The sequence below is a fragment of the Nelusetta ayraudi genome, unplaced genomic scaffold, assembly GCF_046127955.1.
Source record: "Nelusetta ayraudi isolate G7.1 ecotype Tasmania unplaced genomic scaffold, CSIRO-AGI_Nayr_v1 ptg000057l, whole genome shotgun sequence".
NCBI classification, from domain to species: Eukaryota; Metazoa; Chordata; class Actinopteri; order Tetraodontiformes; family Monacanthidae; genus Nelusetta; species Nelusetta ayraudi.
The window spans coordinates 1,249,679-1,266,705 of NW_027466107.1; the positions used below are offsets into that span (position 1 = coordinate 1,249,679).

The 17,027-nt window shown below is 46.9% G+C and overlaps 2 protein-coding genes across 2 annotated transcripts; both read right to left on the reverse strand.

Moving 5' to 3' along the window:
* Positions 1-138: 138 nt before the first annotated feature.
* On the reverse strand, positions 139-13,454 carry kcnh4a (potassium voltage-gated channel, subfamily H (eag-related), member 4a). Its single transcript, XM_076038776.1, has 16 exons — positions 12,988-13,454; positions 9,459-9,692; positions 8,912-9,046; positions 8,676-8,812; positions 7,769-8,024; positions 6,024-6,181; positions 5,035-5,242; positions 4,319-4,513; positions 4,028-4,227; positions 3,011-3,260; positions 2,713-2,927; positions 2,548-2,586; positions 1,829-2,187; positions 1,669-1,748; positions 1,456-1,532; positions 139-1,199 (listed from the first exon to the last, which is right to left on the reverse strand). Exons 1-16 carry the CDS (start codon positions 13,061-13,063, stop codon positions 285-287), a joined length of 3,534 nt encoding a protein of 1,177 aa, XP_075894891.1. The 5' UTR covers positions 13,064-13,454; the 3' UTR covers positions 139-284.
* A 353-nt stretch (positions 13,455-13,807) lies between these two features.
* Positions 13,808-17,019, reverse strand: hcrt (hypocretin (orexin) neuropeptide precursor). Its single transcript, XM_076038774.1, has 2 exons — positions 15,744-17,019; positions 13,808-15,106 (listed from the first exon to the last, which is right to left on the reverse strand). Exons 1-2 carry the CDS (start codon positions 15,960-15,962, stop codon positions 14,738-14,740), a joined length of 588 nt encoding a protein of 195 aa, XP_075894889.1. The 5' UTR covers positions 15,963-17,019; the 3' UTR covers positions 13,808-14,737.
* Positions 17,020-17,027: the final 8 nt, after the last annotated feature.

The following is a 17,027-nucleotide window of genomic DNA, read 5'->3' on the forward strand; positions in this document are numbered from 1 at the left end:
ACAATGTCTTGGTTTTTTTAAACGATAAAGTAGCAAATGTTGTCAATAAATATTTTGTCCTCGTAAAATAAATAATAAAAATAATTAATCTTTTAAGCAATCTCTAAAAAAAATGATTAAGACCTTTTTCTTTTTCTTTTTTCAAGGGTTTGACATTTGTCAGTCCAAGCAGCAAAAGGGTTTCAATTTGGTGGAGGAAGGCTTTAAAGGTACGATAGAGTCAACACCATCATACAACACATCAAAATCACTAAAGCTACTGCAACCACTGGCTGGGTGAACTGCTAATCTGTCCTTTCTTGACCTAACGCGGCACTACAGTCTCTGCCAGCGGCGTCTCCCAGCAGCGAGTAGGCGAAGTCATGCGTGCGGTGGACGGGACTGGATCCTATGGGGCTGCTCTGCCTGGAGCCGCTCAGAGGGCTCTGCTGCTGGCTCTGGAGGTGCCCGCCGCATATTGACGCGTTGACTCCTGAAAGGACCAGCGAGCTGAAGGTTGTTTGGTACTGCGACTGGCCAACTGGGGTGACGGAGGAGTGGATGGGTGGCTGGCCGGCCGGCCGGCCGCGCGACGGACTGGAGTCAATCTGAACACTTATGGAAGGATGGGAGTAGCTGGAGTTGCCCGGAGAACATGGTGAGTGAGAGATGCTCATGGTGGGAAGTGAGGGGTTGTAGGCCATTGGAGGGGACTGGCCAATCACGGGGATGCTACCGAAGGCGGAGCTGAGGGCGGCGAGGGATGGAGCTCGCTGAGGATGCTGGTGGTGGCTCATGTAGGGAGAGTTTGGAGTCGTCCTGGAGGTTTGGAAGATCCCGCACGGACTCTGGAACCGGTGTCCCGCGGGGCCGTCCCGGTCTGAGCAGCACAGGTGCACACAGGACGACATGGGGCTGGAGGAGCGCAGCAGGGAGGGGCTCATCGCCTGCGAGGGCATCCTGCTGCAGCCCCACACGTTCCTCGGAGGGTGGCTGATGGCCTGGTGATGGAGGTGCAGCCCGCTGGGGATGTTCAGAGGGCTGTGAGGCTGCCAGTGACCCGCAACACTCACAGTGGGACTGGGTGCCACTGGCGAGGAGTAGGAATAGGAGGAGACCGGAGGGCTGCAGTGAAGCATGGCCACAGGGCTTGGGAGGAAGTGGATGATGTCGTGCAGCCGCTTGGCCAGGTTGGAAACTTCCTGGTTCAAGTTGTTCACCTGAGGAGAAAGAGTTTTATCAGTAAATTGCTCATTTTTAAATCATGTTTACATTATATTAGATCAATAATTGAATGGAGAAGTTTCTTTTGGGATAAATTTACTTGGAATTGGGATTATTTATTTTATTTTTCATGACTTTTCCATAGTTTGCCCACAACGTGTTCGACACATTACTTTTTTTTTTTTTTTTTGGACAACAATAACAAAAGGTCAATAACTAATTCTTGTGGTTTAAACCCAACGTTCACTGCACCTCTTTGCTCAGTTTGCTGATGCTCTGCCTCACTTCCTCCGTCTCTGCCAGCAGGCCAGAACTCACTTGGAACCGATCTGAGAAAGCATTAAAGTGGGAATAGATAAATACATCCTTTTCTTCCTTTTTTTATTTTTATTTTTCAGGCATAGTTTACTGTAAAGATATTTTATAATAAATCTCCTTGCAGGCCCCAGTATTCCTGGACATTACCTGCTGCATTTGTCCTTGCTTGGCTCTGCTCGACATTGAACTGAAAGGTTTGACTGTTGTCCTCAATTCCATCCACAACCCTAGCAGGGATATAGATGAGTGTTATATTATTTCAGATAAAATTCAGCAATATTGAGTCCAGAAGCTGCCAGAGGGTCACCTGGGGCTCAGGCTGAGGGGGCTGGCACATGGTAGGGTTGACATGAGGAGCTTGGCGGGCCGGTGGCTCAGGTCACCGTTGAACCTGGCAGAAGGGGACATCTTGAGCTCCTCATTGGCTGGCGGCTGAGGGGAGGGGCTGCGGCCTCGGCCATCCTGCACGGGCACGCGGCAGAAGCGCGCGCTGATGGGACGCAGCTCCTCCCCCAGCACAGGGTTGAGGCGGGGCCGGCGTGCCGGGCTGGCGGCGCCGCAGAGCAGAGGCACCCGCCTCAGCTGGGACTGTCTCACGTATTCCTCAGGTTCCTTGTCATCGGCTTCAATGATGAAGGGGAGTTTAAGGTCCATAGAGGAATGTCCCTGAGGAGATGACGGATATAGAAGTTTTAATGCCAGTTATCTACTGGAAAGGATGTTTATTTTACCATAGTGTCTCCAACCAGTCAGTGGGCTCCTCATCTCCCCTTGCTACAATTGTCCCCTTGCATAAACCTCCACCAGGTGAGTGACAACCCAGCCAAGTTTTGGTTCAGACCTCCTTGCTTTTAGCCCCGTGCAAAATGCCAAAGCATCACTTTTAGCAGAAGGTCAAGAGCAAATCTTGTTTGAAGGGGGATGTAAACAGTGTAGAGCAGATATGCTGTGGACATCAACCATATGGCTTTTGCTCTGATAAACCAATGGGTCTAATATGGGAGATTCAATTGAAGGCACTCATACCTGAGACAACCTTGAGGACCACGTAGACTTTTTCACCCCCTGAAGATTCAATGAGAAAAAATAATCAGAAAGCTTGCAGCATGATTCACAAACACAGAATCAAGTGACTCACCAACCCCTCAATCTGAACCCCCCATCCCTTTACTGTGGTAACAGTTGTCTTACATCAGCCTCGCAGCCCTCTCTGAGGTTGTAGGTGAGGTTGTGGTGGATGTCGGAGCTGAAGCGGCAGCCGTACTCTGGGTACAGCTCGAGGACCTCCCGCAAAGCCCGGACGCTGATGTGCTGCAGGTCACAGTAGGTCAGCGCCTTCACGTCAGCGTTGGTCTTGATCACCTGGTCGTGCTCCGGGAGGTCGGCACCGATGAGGTCCCCTTTACCTGGGGAAGGAGGGTGGAACATCAGGCTCACATGCAGCAAGTGGAGAGAAGCCAGAAATATTTTTAAATGAGTGCACGCTGACCCAGGATGGCCTGCACCATGCCATCTTTCAGAACCTCCAGGGAACCGGAGCAGACGAAGTAGTTTGCCTGCAGGGCGTCTCCGTGGCGTATGAGGAACTCCCCCGGTGCACAGAAGGAGGTCTTGATGTGCAGGGAGAGGGAGCGCAGGCACCCTCTGCTGGCACACTCAAACACAGGGAGCTGCAGGATGTCCTTGTTCAGGTGCATGGCGATGTCGGCCCGCAGTTCGTCCGGGAAGTCGTGCAGGAGCTGACAAGACAGAGGAGCAGCAAAGGGGAATGAAAGAGTGGAGAGGAAAGATTTCAGGGTGCACTTTAGCAACAAGTACAGAGATGTTTTATTTGTTTGCAAAGGGACGAGACCAAGGTGGTCTCAGAGGACGTAATCAACACCTGTGGCCCAACATCTTCGTGCCCTTTGTGACATCACAAATAGCTGAGAAAGAAATCTCAGGCGATAAATTATTAAAGTGAGATTTCTTGAGAAGTCATTTGTCTTAAAGGTCTATTGTTCAGACAGTCTTTCTTAGTGAGAATCAGTGGCTCTGAAACCCTGTTCACAAAACTGATAAAGAACAGTGCAGCGTCTAGCTTTAAGACACACTCACATGATGTACAATCTGCTCACTATAACTGGGTGTCAAAGCCTGCAAGCTTTAAAAAGAAAAGTTAAAAAAAAGAAGAAGCAGCAAGCGTCTTTGTCTGTTACCTCCAACACTGAATCACTTATATTCAGACGCTGAGGGGCGAGGGTGTCGATGAGCCTATTCACTGGTTTTCATCTCCTACTCCTGTAATTACAGGGAATGGCTCCTGGATTAGTGGCTGCTGCTGACACCAAATTCTATTTGCAACATCAATGGCGTCTACTTGCAGACATAGTACAACCTCAGAAAACGTGAGACGACCCATATTTCTAGGGCCATTTCACCACCTATCTGACTGAATAAAAAACCTCTAACTTGAAAAAAATTCTCCTTGGGATTGAATCACGAGCACGGTGGATCCGGCACCCACCTCGTTTGTGTTGATGCCGTTGTTGACCGACCAGGTGGCCTGGAAATACTCCAGCATCCTCTGCTTCAGCTGCTGAGGCAGCCGGTGCACCCGTATGAAGTCCTTCAGGTCCTTCATCCGAGTGTGGTAGAGTGAGCGCCGGGAGTACATGCGCTGGATGATGGCCGTCACGTTGCCAAAGACCACCGCATGCATCAGAGCTGCATGTGGGTGGCGGGAAAACAGGGTATTAACATGATTGTGAAGGAGATTGTGGGGGACAAAAAGTTGATTCGCAAACGTGAGACTCACCGCCCATGAGCATGATGCAGATGGAGAAGATCTTCTCGGCGTCTGTGTTGGCGCACACGTTGCCGAAGCCGACGCTGGTCAGGCTGCTGAGGGTGAAGTAGAGGGAGGCGATGTAGGCGCTGGGTATGGAGGGTCCGCCCGCCGTGCTGTTGATGTACGGTGCCTCCAGACGCTTCCCCAGCTCCTGCAGCCAGCCTGGCCGACAAAGAGGGACAGCACATTTGGGACTTTGCAAAAAAACTTTCAAAAAAATTTAATTTCCCTCAAGTCAGATTCACGGGACGACCGTGCCTCCGTAGGTCAGTGATGTAATGACCGTTTGCTGGTATAATGTGGAAGGGTGATATAACGCTGGCTCCTCGCGTGTGACAGGCGCTGTTTCGAAAACGAAGCCCAGGCATTCGAGCGTGAGTGACTCGCTGCACCAGCCAAGTTGGAGACAGAAAGTTGAGATGTCTCACGAGAGGTCAAAACGAGCCAAAGAGCAGGCCCCTGTTTTATCCATAGTTACCCTACTATGGTTTGCCAAAGTGAACTTCCCAGCCAGGTGCTGGCCCCACTCATTTGCAACGCTAATGTTAAGCTCATGTGAGACACAGTTTAGAAGAATGCTAAACATGTTGTGTTCTGGTTCCCCTTGACAGATGAATAGTGCAGATCAGCTGATGTTCAAAGTGTCTCGCAGACACGCAGATGCAAAGAGAAAAAGCACTCACCGATTTCCCAGGTAATGGGGTCGCTGCTTTCTATCTCCTGGCGCCCGATGACGTACCAGACGCAGGCCATCCAGTGGGCGAGCAGAGCGAACACAGACATGAGCAGGGTCAGGACCACAGCACTGTACTGGGAGTAGCGGTCCAGCTTCTGCAGCAGGCGCAGCAGGCGTAGGAGGCGAACCGTCTTCAGCAGGTGAACCAGGGAGGTCTGGATGCGGAGAGAGCAACACAGTGGCCCTCAATAATTCTCTCCATGATGAAAGTCCATTCTTTACCTTGTTTCAATGCTAAGACTCATATTTTAGAAATAAAATCAACACTCTGCGAGCCTTTGCTTCTGTCCACCTTCCAAAGATGGAAAGTCTGACAAAGCATCAATTGAGGCAGGGAGCGAAAACTTTTCTAAAGGGAAACTGTAAAAAGAGGGCTAGTTATTTATCAATTCACTGGAGATCTTAACTCTGGGAGGAAGCTCTGCTGAGGTTCAGCACATGAAATAAAGATTTAAAAATAGGTTTAAATTGGGGCCTTTGAGAAAGGAAAGTCATTTCCTCCCCGCCAACATTCATTTATTGTCTTTTGATGTTCTCATCTGAGCAGCACACGATGTCGATCTAATTGGGAAGTAGTTGAGTTTTTTGTTTCACTCAACAGAAATCACTTTAAACCAAAATTGAAGGACGGATTCAAATGCAAGTCTTTGTTGCGTGGTCGGTGGCCCCGGGGCGACGCGAGAGCCAACACACAAGCCCTGCATGGAGGATAAAACTGAGCGGGCAAACAAGGATGCTCAGTGAAGTGGCTGAATATAAAGAGATAATCATGTCCAGTCAAACGCTCGGGAGAAGAGGAGGAAGAAGAAGAAGAAGAGTGGCAAAAAGAAAAGAAAAAGAAAAAGAAAACACTAGTGGTCTTCAAAATTGGGCGGCTGAGGAAAATAGCAAAGTGCTGGTGGAGGTGTTATGAGAAAGTTTGTCTTCGTCACTCACCACGGTGACGTTGAAGGCGTAGAGGAGGTCGAAGGGCAGGGCCGCGATCAGGTCCACGAAGAACCAGGTGGTGCAGTAGTGAAGGTAGATGGAGCGGCTGTCGTAGACCACCTGACCCGACTGACTCACGTAGGTGGTGCAGAAATTCAGGATGATGTCTGGAAAGGAGCAGAGAAAGAAAATGTTTTTTATTTTTTAAAATCTATCTATCTATCTATCTATCTATCTATCTATCTATCTATCTATCTATCTATCTGTCTATCTAAAATAGATAGATAGAAAAATGTAAAATAATTTCCATTATACATTTATTGTTACAAAAAGATGAAACTACAGGTGGTATTTTCTTTCTTTCATTCCATGTCTGATGGTCTTTTGCAGAGGAAATCTCTGTCTCTCTAGCCTTGTGTGCGTGCTGCCATTGCACTGCAGAAGCGAACGCACGTGAACAGAACGGGCAGCACGCGGCATCTCCGATTCAAAGCTTTTAATTAAAAACTATGTGCGAGTTGTTGCCGGGGCTAAATTGGAGGCGTCATGCAGCAGGTGAGATCATTTTTGGGGCCAGAAATATTGTTTCTCGGTCTCCCGGCAAACTTGTCGACAGAACTCAAGTGGGGCTCGTGACAGATGTGCCATTACACCTTTTTCTGAGAGGTGGGAAGGAGGGGGGTCGGAGGATAAAAAACCCAGAGAGGGATAAAGTGAGAAATCTAATTATGATGGTAACCTGGGGCAACGGAGACACTCTGAGTGGGCGAGAAAAGGTGGGAGGTTTCAGTATGGGTGAGCCATTGCCAGGGAAACCGTTGCAGCTGCACTGAAGAATACATTTTTTCTCTTTTACTTTCTGCTTTTCAACAGAACGCTGTGTCTTTCTGACGGTGCTTCGAAAGCTTCCAACACAAAAGGTCAGCGGCGGCTGTTCAGCGTGCAATCGGAGTAGGAGATGTTAGTTTGAAATTATAGAGTCTCGAGCCAGCAATTATCACGCTGAAAGGCTACAATCGCCTACAATCTTTTGTTGTCTGGCAGCCCTTGAGATTTCATTTCGACTTTCTCTTTTTACTACAGTGAGTCCCACATAACACCCATTCTCAGGTCTTGATTTTCCATCCCAGACTGCAGCAGAGAAGCCTCCCATAATTGATGCTGCAAAAAAGAAAAAAAAAAATCCAGAAGAAAGGTTCAGTGGAACAGGTCACTAACGTCCTGCCAACACTGGCACTTTGTTGGATCATCAACATGTCTGGAAGGGGGACAAAAATGTGTCGGTTCTTAGAGGGTGGAGCCAACACCTGGCCAGGGGTGTGTTCACTAACCTGCACAGTGATAACCCTGATCATGGCCCTTTGCGACATCACTAAGGGCCTGTATATCACTGTGTTTCACTGTTTTTTTTTTATGGTACACTTCCAAAAAATAAAAAAGGGGCAAAAGCAAAATAGTTCATGTGAGGTGGACTGGGAACTCCCCGTGTGATCGTGTGTGTGAGTGGGAATGGTTGTTTGTCTTTCTGTGTGGCCATGTGATGAACTAGTGACTTTTCCAAAGTGCACTGTATGACAGCTGGGATGGGCTCCAGCGAAGCCTGATACCAACCCATGACTGTGAGTGCAGGATAGACAGACAGAGAAGATAAAAAAATAAGGCAGAGACAGGGACAAAGACACACAAGCCTTTTTGAAGTTGTCAAAATCTGAACCGAGCGTCCATTGTCAAAATAAAATGTGCCCTTGTCTCACCGATGATGAAGAGCATCTCCACCGCGATGTCGCTGCCGATGGTGCTGCGGCCGACGGCTGAGCGGTGGGAGCCGCTGCCCTCGCCGTGGCTGGCGAAGCAGATGTCGTAGGGAACGGTCACAGCCACGTAGAAGGTGGCCAGCAGGATGAGCCAGTCCCACAGGGCTTTGGAGACGCTGTAGTGGAGCAGGATGAAGCGTGACTTCTTCACTGCTGCCACCTTGTACTCGGGTGGCGACACTTTCTGGAACACGCTCTGGAAGGGAAGAAGAAGAAGAAGAAGAAGAAGAAGAAGAAGAAGAAGAAGAAGAAGAAGAAGGGTATTGTGTCATCAGTTTTCATTTGCATTTGCATATTATCTGGAATGCGATGCTCATTCACTTCGCCTGACCACTGAGGCAGCACTTACACACAGTAATTAGCTCAGCGGGAAAATTGCAGGAAAAGGCACATTAAACACTTGGAACCGTGTGAATGTATTTTGACAAAGCAGCAGCTTCCTGAGAGGTGAAGAAGACAGGAAGAGTGTTTTTATTTGGAGTCAAAGACTTTTTTGGTGCTACATTATGCTACAGAAGTATCACTCACTCACTTTGTATTGTGTGCATTAAAAACAAGAACAAAAGACTGTTGTTTTATTGTCCCATTCCAGTCAGTAATTGTGTCTGACGCATAAATAAAATGACGGCTGAATAAGGATGCCCTATATTTCCATCACACTGTCATGGACTGCCTTTTAACCTTTGCTTATAAATTTCAGAAGTGTTTCCATATTAAATGCCAGCAGAGTTCAGTTATGAAGACGGCGAGTGGCTTTTTAATCAAACGCAGAGCCGCCAAATGTCTCCTGGCAGCGTCTCCCAGGTGATTAAATCCTGTTTGCGAGGTGGATGTTGTTTGCACTCACGTCGGTCAGGGTCTGCTTGCCCCTCTTGTTGAACAGCTTGGTCACATGTTGCAGGAGGCTCCGCCCCCTCTCCCGCGACTTGGCAAAGTGGGACATGCCGCTGTTGTCATTGCACCGGCGGGCGCCCTCGACCATACCTGCACATGTGGCCACGGAATGCATTCATGGATGTGACAACATGAATTTGAATTATTCCTCTACTTTTACGTGTGTTTGTTTTCACAGCCAAGCCTCACCGTCCGCTCTGTTGTAGTGACGGCTGCTCTTCCCGTAGGACTCAGTGAGGTCTTTGAAGGACAGGAGGAACAGCACCACTTCACCTTTCTCATTTTTGATTGGAACAATATCCAGGAGGCACCAAAACGCATTTCCTGGGGATTTTTTTTTAGAAAGAAAATCTAAATCAGCATCAACATCAATATAAGTACTGCCACACTGATAAATCCACCAAATTTAATTTGGATGAGGTCATTTTTTTCCATTATATTTGTTCCCTTGCGTCGCACTTGGATCATATCCATCTTCACGAGAACCCAGTCTGTAATTGTTTCAATCTTTTTAGAATACGATTAGACCAATCGGCATCCCTCATGGTGGAAGAGGCAGTGGCTGTGGGCGGGATTTATTTGGAATATGATCTAATAAAATCAAATAAAATGGGCTTGTTGCATTCTGGCTCACCACTACACATTGTGAAGAAAACTTTTGCTTGCACTGTATGAGTCAGACAGGAAGACTTTCCAGTGGCTTTGACGCACGCCCCTCCCCCACACACAACCTCACCGTTTTTCCGGTAGAAGCACACCTCCCCCTGGTACTCCTGCTGGCCCTCCAGGGCTTTGTCCACCTCCTGGATCAGGCTCTCGTTGGTCTCGGCCCCGTGCAGGAAGCCGCAGGTGCAGGTCTTTTGCATCACCTCCGTCCGCACGAAGCCGGTCAGCTCACAGAAGCCGTCAGAACAGTAGACGATGGGGTGGTCGTGGCGGCCCTGGGCATTTCCCAGCAGGAAGTTGCTGTCTGTGAGGAGCGGGAAGGAAGAAAACAAGGAAGCAGACCAAAGAAATGTTTTTTTAGGCTGTCAGAGCTGTGAGATACGAGAGAAGCACACAGTTCTTTTTTATTCATATTACTCTGCAAACTATCTATCTATGCCCCAGACAGATAGATAGATAGATAGATAGATAGATAGATAGATAGATAGATAGATAAAGGGCTTTTATCTGCATCCCTACTGTATATATCGAGACACAGCTGAGACTGCCATCGGTCCAGACGAGAGCCCTCCCACTTCCCACCTCAATACACAATGCACTCCTTCACTTATTCATGCTCATCTGCTGAGATGCTGCCCAAGGTCGAGCTTCCTCATCAAAGAAGCCACCGTCAGCCAATCAGAGCAGGACCTCACTGCCAGCCAACGGACAGTACGGACAGTACGAACCTCCTGACGGCCTGAAAGCGACCGTTGTTCAAACTTTTTGAGGCCAGTCAGTTGCCGCTGGTCCACCTCCACTCCTTTCACTATCATCTCAATTAACTTTGTTCTCCACACCGCAATATCCGTGACATTTATATCATGACAGATCAGAGCCTACAAATCTCTGTGTGTCTTTGAATCATATTCTTGACCTTTAGATTGATCCGCTCTTATACAACAGCGGACGTTTCCCGTGGGACAAGTTCTGCATGTGGGGGATTTTGGTGGTGGTGGTGGTGGTGCTGCTGCTGCTGCTGCTGCCGCTGCTGCTGCTGCTGCTACTGCTGATGCTGCTGCTGCTGCTGCTACTGCTGCTGGTGGGAGCTCATGTGGATTAGAAACAACATGTGACGACGTGAAGAGCTTTGTTCCACCGACTCATAATGAACGCTCGGAAATAAAGCGTGCCCTGTTTAAAAGACAGTAGGGTAAAAAAAAAAAAAGTTTAAACGTCTTTTGCTGAAGGCTCCGAGGCTGAAGTCATGCCAGGGCGGGAAGTGTGGGCGGCGAGGCGGAAGAAATTATTCCTGAAACTAGAGTTTGACGAAGTACAAAAGTTAAACTCTGTGATGTAGCCAGTGTGCGTCTTAACTTACGTAACTCTTGAATTAAGCAGCAAAAAAAAACCCGAAAAAGCACCAATATTAATTCATGTTCACACCTGAGTTGTATTGTGAGCAGGAACTCAGAGTTCTGACTGCAAACTGATAAAATTTCTCTTTGACTGTTTTTCAGCAAGACATTCTGCACAACGGCTGTTTTAATGGGGGCGACGCTTCGTTCAATCAAATAAATCTGGTTTTATGTCAACTGTGGGAGACCCGCTGACAGTTTAGCTCACATTCATCCTCACAGGGAGAGAAAAAAAAAAGACAAGCTCCAAGAAAACAAGGGGTGTTTTCTTGCAGAGGACGTGATGCTAATGTGTGAACCAACTATAGAATAAAGACAATGTGTTCTACATGTTGCCAATGTAGTTAATCGCATGGCCAACTAAATTAAGATGCGTGAATCACTTGTGTCACCATAGTGATTCGCTCACAGAGGACGGAGAGTGTGAGTGAGTGACAGAGAGAGAGAAAGAGAGAAAGAGAGAGAAAGAGAGAGAGAGAGAGAGGGAGAGGGAGAGGAAGAACATCTGGCAGTCCTGCAATTTGCATTCGTGGGTTACCAAGACAATATAACAATTGAAATACAGGCACAGCACACACACACACAAAAAAACAAATTAATATTGGTCTTTTTTAAATTTTTTTATTGTAAAACTAAAATCTTTGCTCAAAAATATTTGATTGTAAATTCATTTCTTGGAAAATTCAAAATGGTTATTGCAAAAAAAGAAAATGGGGAAACTTTGGCAATTTTTCAAAATTTCTGTTGGAGATTTTCTTAAAAAATTCCATTGCCTGCACGTGTTAGTTTGATCAAAAACGTTCTTTGAGTGTCTTTTATGGAGCCGTGGCTCCAACACGTGATCTTCCTATCATAAAGCTGCTTCCTCTCCTTTTCGTCGTGTCCACGCTCTCAGCGACTCGCCGCCGTGTCAGCGCTTGTGAGACAAAGAAGAAAGTAATTCAGACGTCGACGATCGACGTGAAAAAGGTCGTGGACGAGGGCCGATTGGTGCAGCTGCACACAAAACACCGCGTAGCTGACCATGAGAAGGGACTTGAACAAACACTCTCGGCCTTCGATTCATCAGAGTGATTCCTTTCCTTGACCTTTGACCCAGCTTTCGTTCACAGTCACTCTGAAGACATTTGTGTCTCACGTCACGTGACTCGTCTGCTTGGAGGTCCAGTCAGAGACTCGACCCTCTCTGAGCTTCAGAGACTTTCACAGTGGAGGCGCCCTTTGTGGCCTGATCTGAAAAAAGACACTTATCAGATGTATGTGTGTGTGTAGGTGCGTGCGTGTGTGTGTGTGTGTGTGTGTGTGTGTGTGTGTGTGACCGGGGGTTACAGGCAGCTTTTGCTGTTGTTGACTTGTCGTTTACTGTGTTAAATTTTACCTGCAGTCTAATTATAAGACGAGTGACGGCGAGACGAGCTGGCTGAAGGCAACTATCGCCACATGGGCACTAACTCCTTCACATCCTTTGCATTTCACAGTTTGATCACAATTACAACCTTAAAAAGAAGAAAAAAGGTTGGAGAAGCGCCAACACGTCTGCCGACGCCCAGCACGGCATATATTAATGCAGCAGAGAACCCAACCAGCTGAGACCTTCACATAAACAGCATATAAAGAGACACAAATTCAGTTGACTTTTAATTACTGCAGGGGGGAGAGATGAAGATAAAAGCTCCCATTTATGATTTCAATAATTGTGTCACATGGAATGCTTTTTGTTGATTCTTTATTTTATCTTTATTTTCCAAAAGCGCTGAGGAGCTCAACAAGTGGCTCCTCAGTCCCAATGTTCCATTCCGGACTTCAAAATCCCTCTGCATGGTCTGGCTTCCTGTCACCAGTAACCACTCACACAAATCAGACGTCACTGTCTGAAAGTGGGTTGCAAAAGAGCCAAAGGCTAAACTCCTAAAAGCTACAGTGGCCTTGAATGGGAGGGTAGCCGTTGCCGACCGCACTGTTAAATCTAATAATGTTTATTTTCTCTTAAGGGGGAAGTGGTGGGGCAAAAAAAAAAAAAAGTTGACGAGACAGTGAATACAACACACTGATTGTGTGTCGCACAAAGACCCACAAAGGAGAACGTGCATAATTAGCACATCTGTTAAGAAACCAACACAGAATGTTTTATTCACACGACAGAAGGTCATTCAAGGGTGCAGAATGGAGACCACCTGGGGTGCAGAAAGTAAATCCACTTACGGGTGCCATCAAAGTGGTTGGTGATGGTGTCCAGGAAGGTGTTCTGTGGAGCGAGGAGCCCCTTCATCACCGGCATCTCGACCAGCTGGAGAAAAGCGCCACAGACTCTCAGGCGGCAGCGGCGGCTTCCATCAGCTCAGGAGATCTCAGAGCAGCTCCACGGTGGAGCTCTCGTGAAGACGTCTCACAACTTTTCCTGGGGGAAATCTCACCCTCTCATCCAGACAGCAGGAGGAGGAGAAGCAAAAAGATGAAAAAGGAAGAAGAAGAGCCTGGAGGTGCGCTTCAAGTTGTGTCCTGAGGAGCTGCTCTCAGGTTCTCGTCCCTCTGTCAGCAGCGACATCACTGCCGCAGTCTCTGCTCGCTCAGCCTGACTCCTCTCTCACCATGCTGCCTGCCGTCTCCCTCTCTCCCTTCCTCTCCATCCTCCTCCCTTAGTCCCTCCCTCACACAGAAGCCCAAACTACCCCCCCCCCCCCACCTCCACCCATCCTGCACGCTGGGTGCTTATTACTCTTCTCTCTCATCTCCTTTCAGACTCAAAACTGCTCCTCCTTCCTTCTCGCTGTGAGCACGTGCAGTTGGTGACCAACTCATCTGATCCGTGCCTGCGTCCTTTCACTTCCCTACATCCACGCCTCAGGGTGCTGATGATTAATCAACAGCAAACCGTTAAAAATAATAGGTGCAAGACTCAATATGGGGTAAGTAGGGCGAAAAGGTCTTATGACGAGCTTGATGTTGTCAGCAGCTCTGTAGGGCAGAAATGAATAACTAGATCATTGAACAGACCCATGATTGGGTAATTTAATAACTGCACATTATCTTGGTCCAACACAATACAACTTCAAGGAACAACGAGGAGCGAAACACCGAGTGAAAATATCCATGAGGGAAAAAAAAAACCTCTGCAATTAGATCCAACACGCTGAGATTCAAAGGGCAGACTGGTGAGTAAAACAGCTGAACTGTCTAGCAGTCTTTTAATTAGCAGAAGAGAACGCAAACATTTTTTCACTTTCTGTCTCTGTTCACTATCATACCAGCACCATCTTGTGGTGTCTTTACTCTCGGGGTCTGATTCACTCAGCGCTGCTCACTGGAAGGATTCAATGCATTGATTAGGAAAAAAAAAATCATATAAAATAAAAAACACAAAGAAAAAGAAAAAAGCAGGTCAGAGACATGACAGATCTAACTCGTCCTGACTGGTGAAGTGACAGGAGAAAATCATTTATCACATTTAAGCCATGGAAAAGAATAAAACAAACAAACAAAGAGACTAAAAAAAGGTTGAGCAAAAGAAACTGAACGTCAGGAAGCAACCAAACAGCAAAGGAGGTTTGACAGACTTCTCCCTATTGCTGTCACACATAAGTGAATTGCCGGTGCATTAAATCAGCACTGCACCTTTGTGACTGATTGATTTTTTTAGTACCTACAAGTGCAATGAAAACTCAAGTCATCGGCCCACAACAGAGAAGACATCTGAGACACATTGTGTGTTCATTCAGTTTTTATTACAGCACAGAGCCTTTAGTCATCAGATATTTACAATATTGCACAGCTTTGTAATATTGTCTCAACACTCCAAGAAAGGCACAATTGAGAAAAGAAGAGCACACAGGTGCACCTATACATAAAAATAAATACATAAATAAATAAAAAATACAATGATGAATGTACATTTTGTTCAAACTCACCGAGGCAGTGAGTTTTAATCCTACAGAGTCCCACCACAGTGAGGTCATTAGCTGAAAGCAGGCAGCGGCGTCGTGCCGGAGGCGTCGCTCCGTCTCCTCCAGGCCAGACGCTGCTCCGCCGTCCTCTTGCCCATGGTGAGGATCCCCGCCGCCTGGTTCCTGGAGCCGTGGAGGAGCTGCTGCAGGCGGCTCTGCAGCCGCTGCTCCTCCTCCAGCTCTCCTCGCTTGCCCAGGGTGAGGATGCCGGCGGCGACGTCGCTGCCCCGGGGTCCCACCGCAGCCTGGCCGCCGTAGCGGCACAGCAGCATGTAGAGGCGACAGGAGCGCGGCGAAGGCAGGCTGCAGCACTCGGACACGCTGTGAGCGTCGCAGGCCAGCTGAGACAGCAGCAGCATCAGGACCAGGGGGAGAACTTTCTGCTGGACACCGCAGACAGAAGGTGCTCAGGGAACTCTGGTGCATGCTCAGGTGTTTGTTGAGAATATATTCAGATTTTTGTTATATTGAAGTTATATTTAGATTTCTCAACTTGATGCTTCATGATTGTTGCTATGAATTTAATGACATCAGAAGTTGGAATAGAACAGCTGCTTCCGCTGAAATAATTATTTTCTATGCTCATCAGTTAAGAATCACTGCAACATAATATAAAGCAGCAAAACACTATATATATATTATGAATAATATATCAAATAATTGTGCAGATATCAATTATATTTTACATGAACAAAGTACATTATTTCCCCATATAGCTGTAAATATAACAATTATTTAGCTGTGAACAACTCTCAGAACTGATTATGCAAACATTAATTTTCATCATTTAAAACTAACATTTAAATCAAACAAAATAAATGAATGATTGACATCTATAAAATATAAATGTGACTTAATCTTCACTCAATTTACAATCAAAGCAGAAATCAAATACATATTAATCATAATATATTACAGCGTAACCGGAAACAGAACTTTGTTATTAATCGTTTCACTCAAACAAAAATCATCACTTTTTGGCTTGATCGGATATTTAAAAGGTCAACATGCTCGTACCTTGCTGGACATCCCGTCTTTCTGGAAGTTGCAGGAGAACCACGTCACCTTCTGACCTGCAGTGGCAAAAGTCATCTGCTCTTCTGGCCTCCCGGCTGGAGAACGAGTGGCCTTTATATGGTTGTGTGACGTCCATGTCAGCGCCACATACACACACAATCCCCCCCCACCAACAATCCTCTTGTTTCCTGCTCGTTGAGAAGTGTCGCTGACTGCCATTAATTAGCCCCCTGGTGTCGGATCATCTCCCCGGCTCTGCTGCGGCCCTTTGACGGAGCACAGGTATCTCTTTGTGGCTCAACGAGACATTCCATCATAATGAGCGGACAAAATTAGTTCACTGTGCGGCTGTATTAGCTCAAAATATAATAAAGAATCTCTCTCTCTATATATCAAGCTTTCTTGGTGTTTTTTTTTTTTTTTTAACAACCATCTCTTTCAAAGGTTGTGCTAATTAGCTGACGTTGCTCATACAAAAGATGCCATGTGAAAACATGGTAACAGTGTTGTACAATGGCCTGAGCATTCGCCGGTGACGTGAACGCTTGAGAAAATGAATGCTTTTAATTAAAGGGCCCAATTTGTAGTATTTGGATGAATTCACACACAGTAAAAAGCACAAAGAAGTACAAAGCAAAGGTGCACACAAAAGTTTCCAGCTGGATGAAGTCAGTAGAAATAAACAAGTCTTACTTGTGACTTGAATGACAAGTCATGTGATTGGCCAAAAGGCTGGGTAATTAATAAAGGAATTACTCCGTCATTTGCAGTTTGTTTGTTTTTTTTTACCACTAGATGCTGCTAAATTTCTAACAGTGGGCCTTTAAGCCGACAAGTTTCCATGCCTGCTGTAGTCACATGGCACGCTTCATAATGAGCTTACTGAGCGAGGCCTCGGCCGTCAAAATGAATAAACAAAATCATTTAAAAGCAAATATTGACCCGCCGAGCGTTTTGCCCTCTCATCCCTGCAGTCATTCATTCGCCACCCGTCGCAGTCATGTGGGACGACAGTGGGCGGCGTTCAAAGCAGACACTTGACCCGTTGGCCGCTTTAAGCGGCCTACTTCTGGTTTTGTTTAAACCGGGATTTTCAATGAGGAGGATCGAAGGCACGAGTGTCACGAGCGATCAATTGAGCTTTTGTGCGAAGCTCAGTCGATGTCTTCAAAACTGGACGCTGAGGTAAAAGATAAAGAACAAAGAGAAATCACTTTCAGCAGAGTGTCGGGCCAGAGGTTCATTGACGCCCCTATCCGACCCTGTTGAAAAATTCTAAAAGTC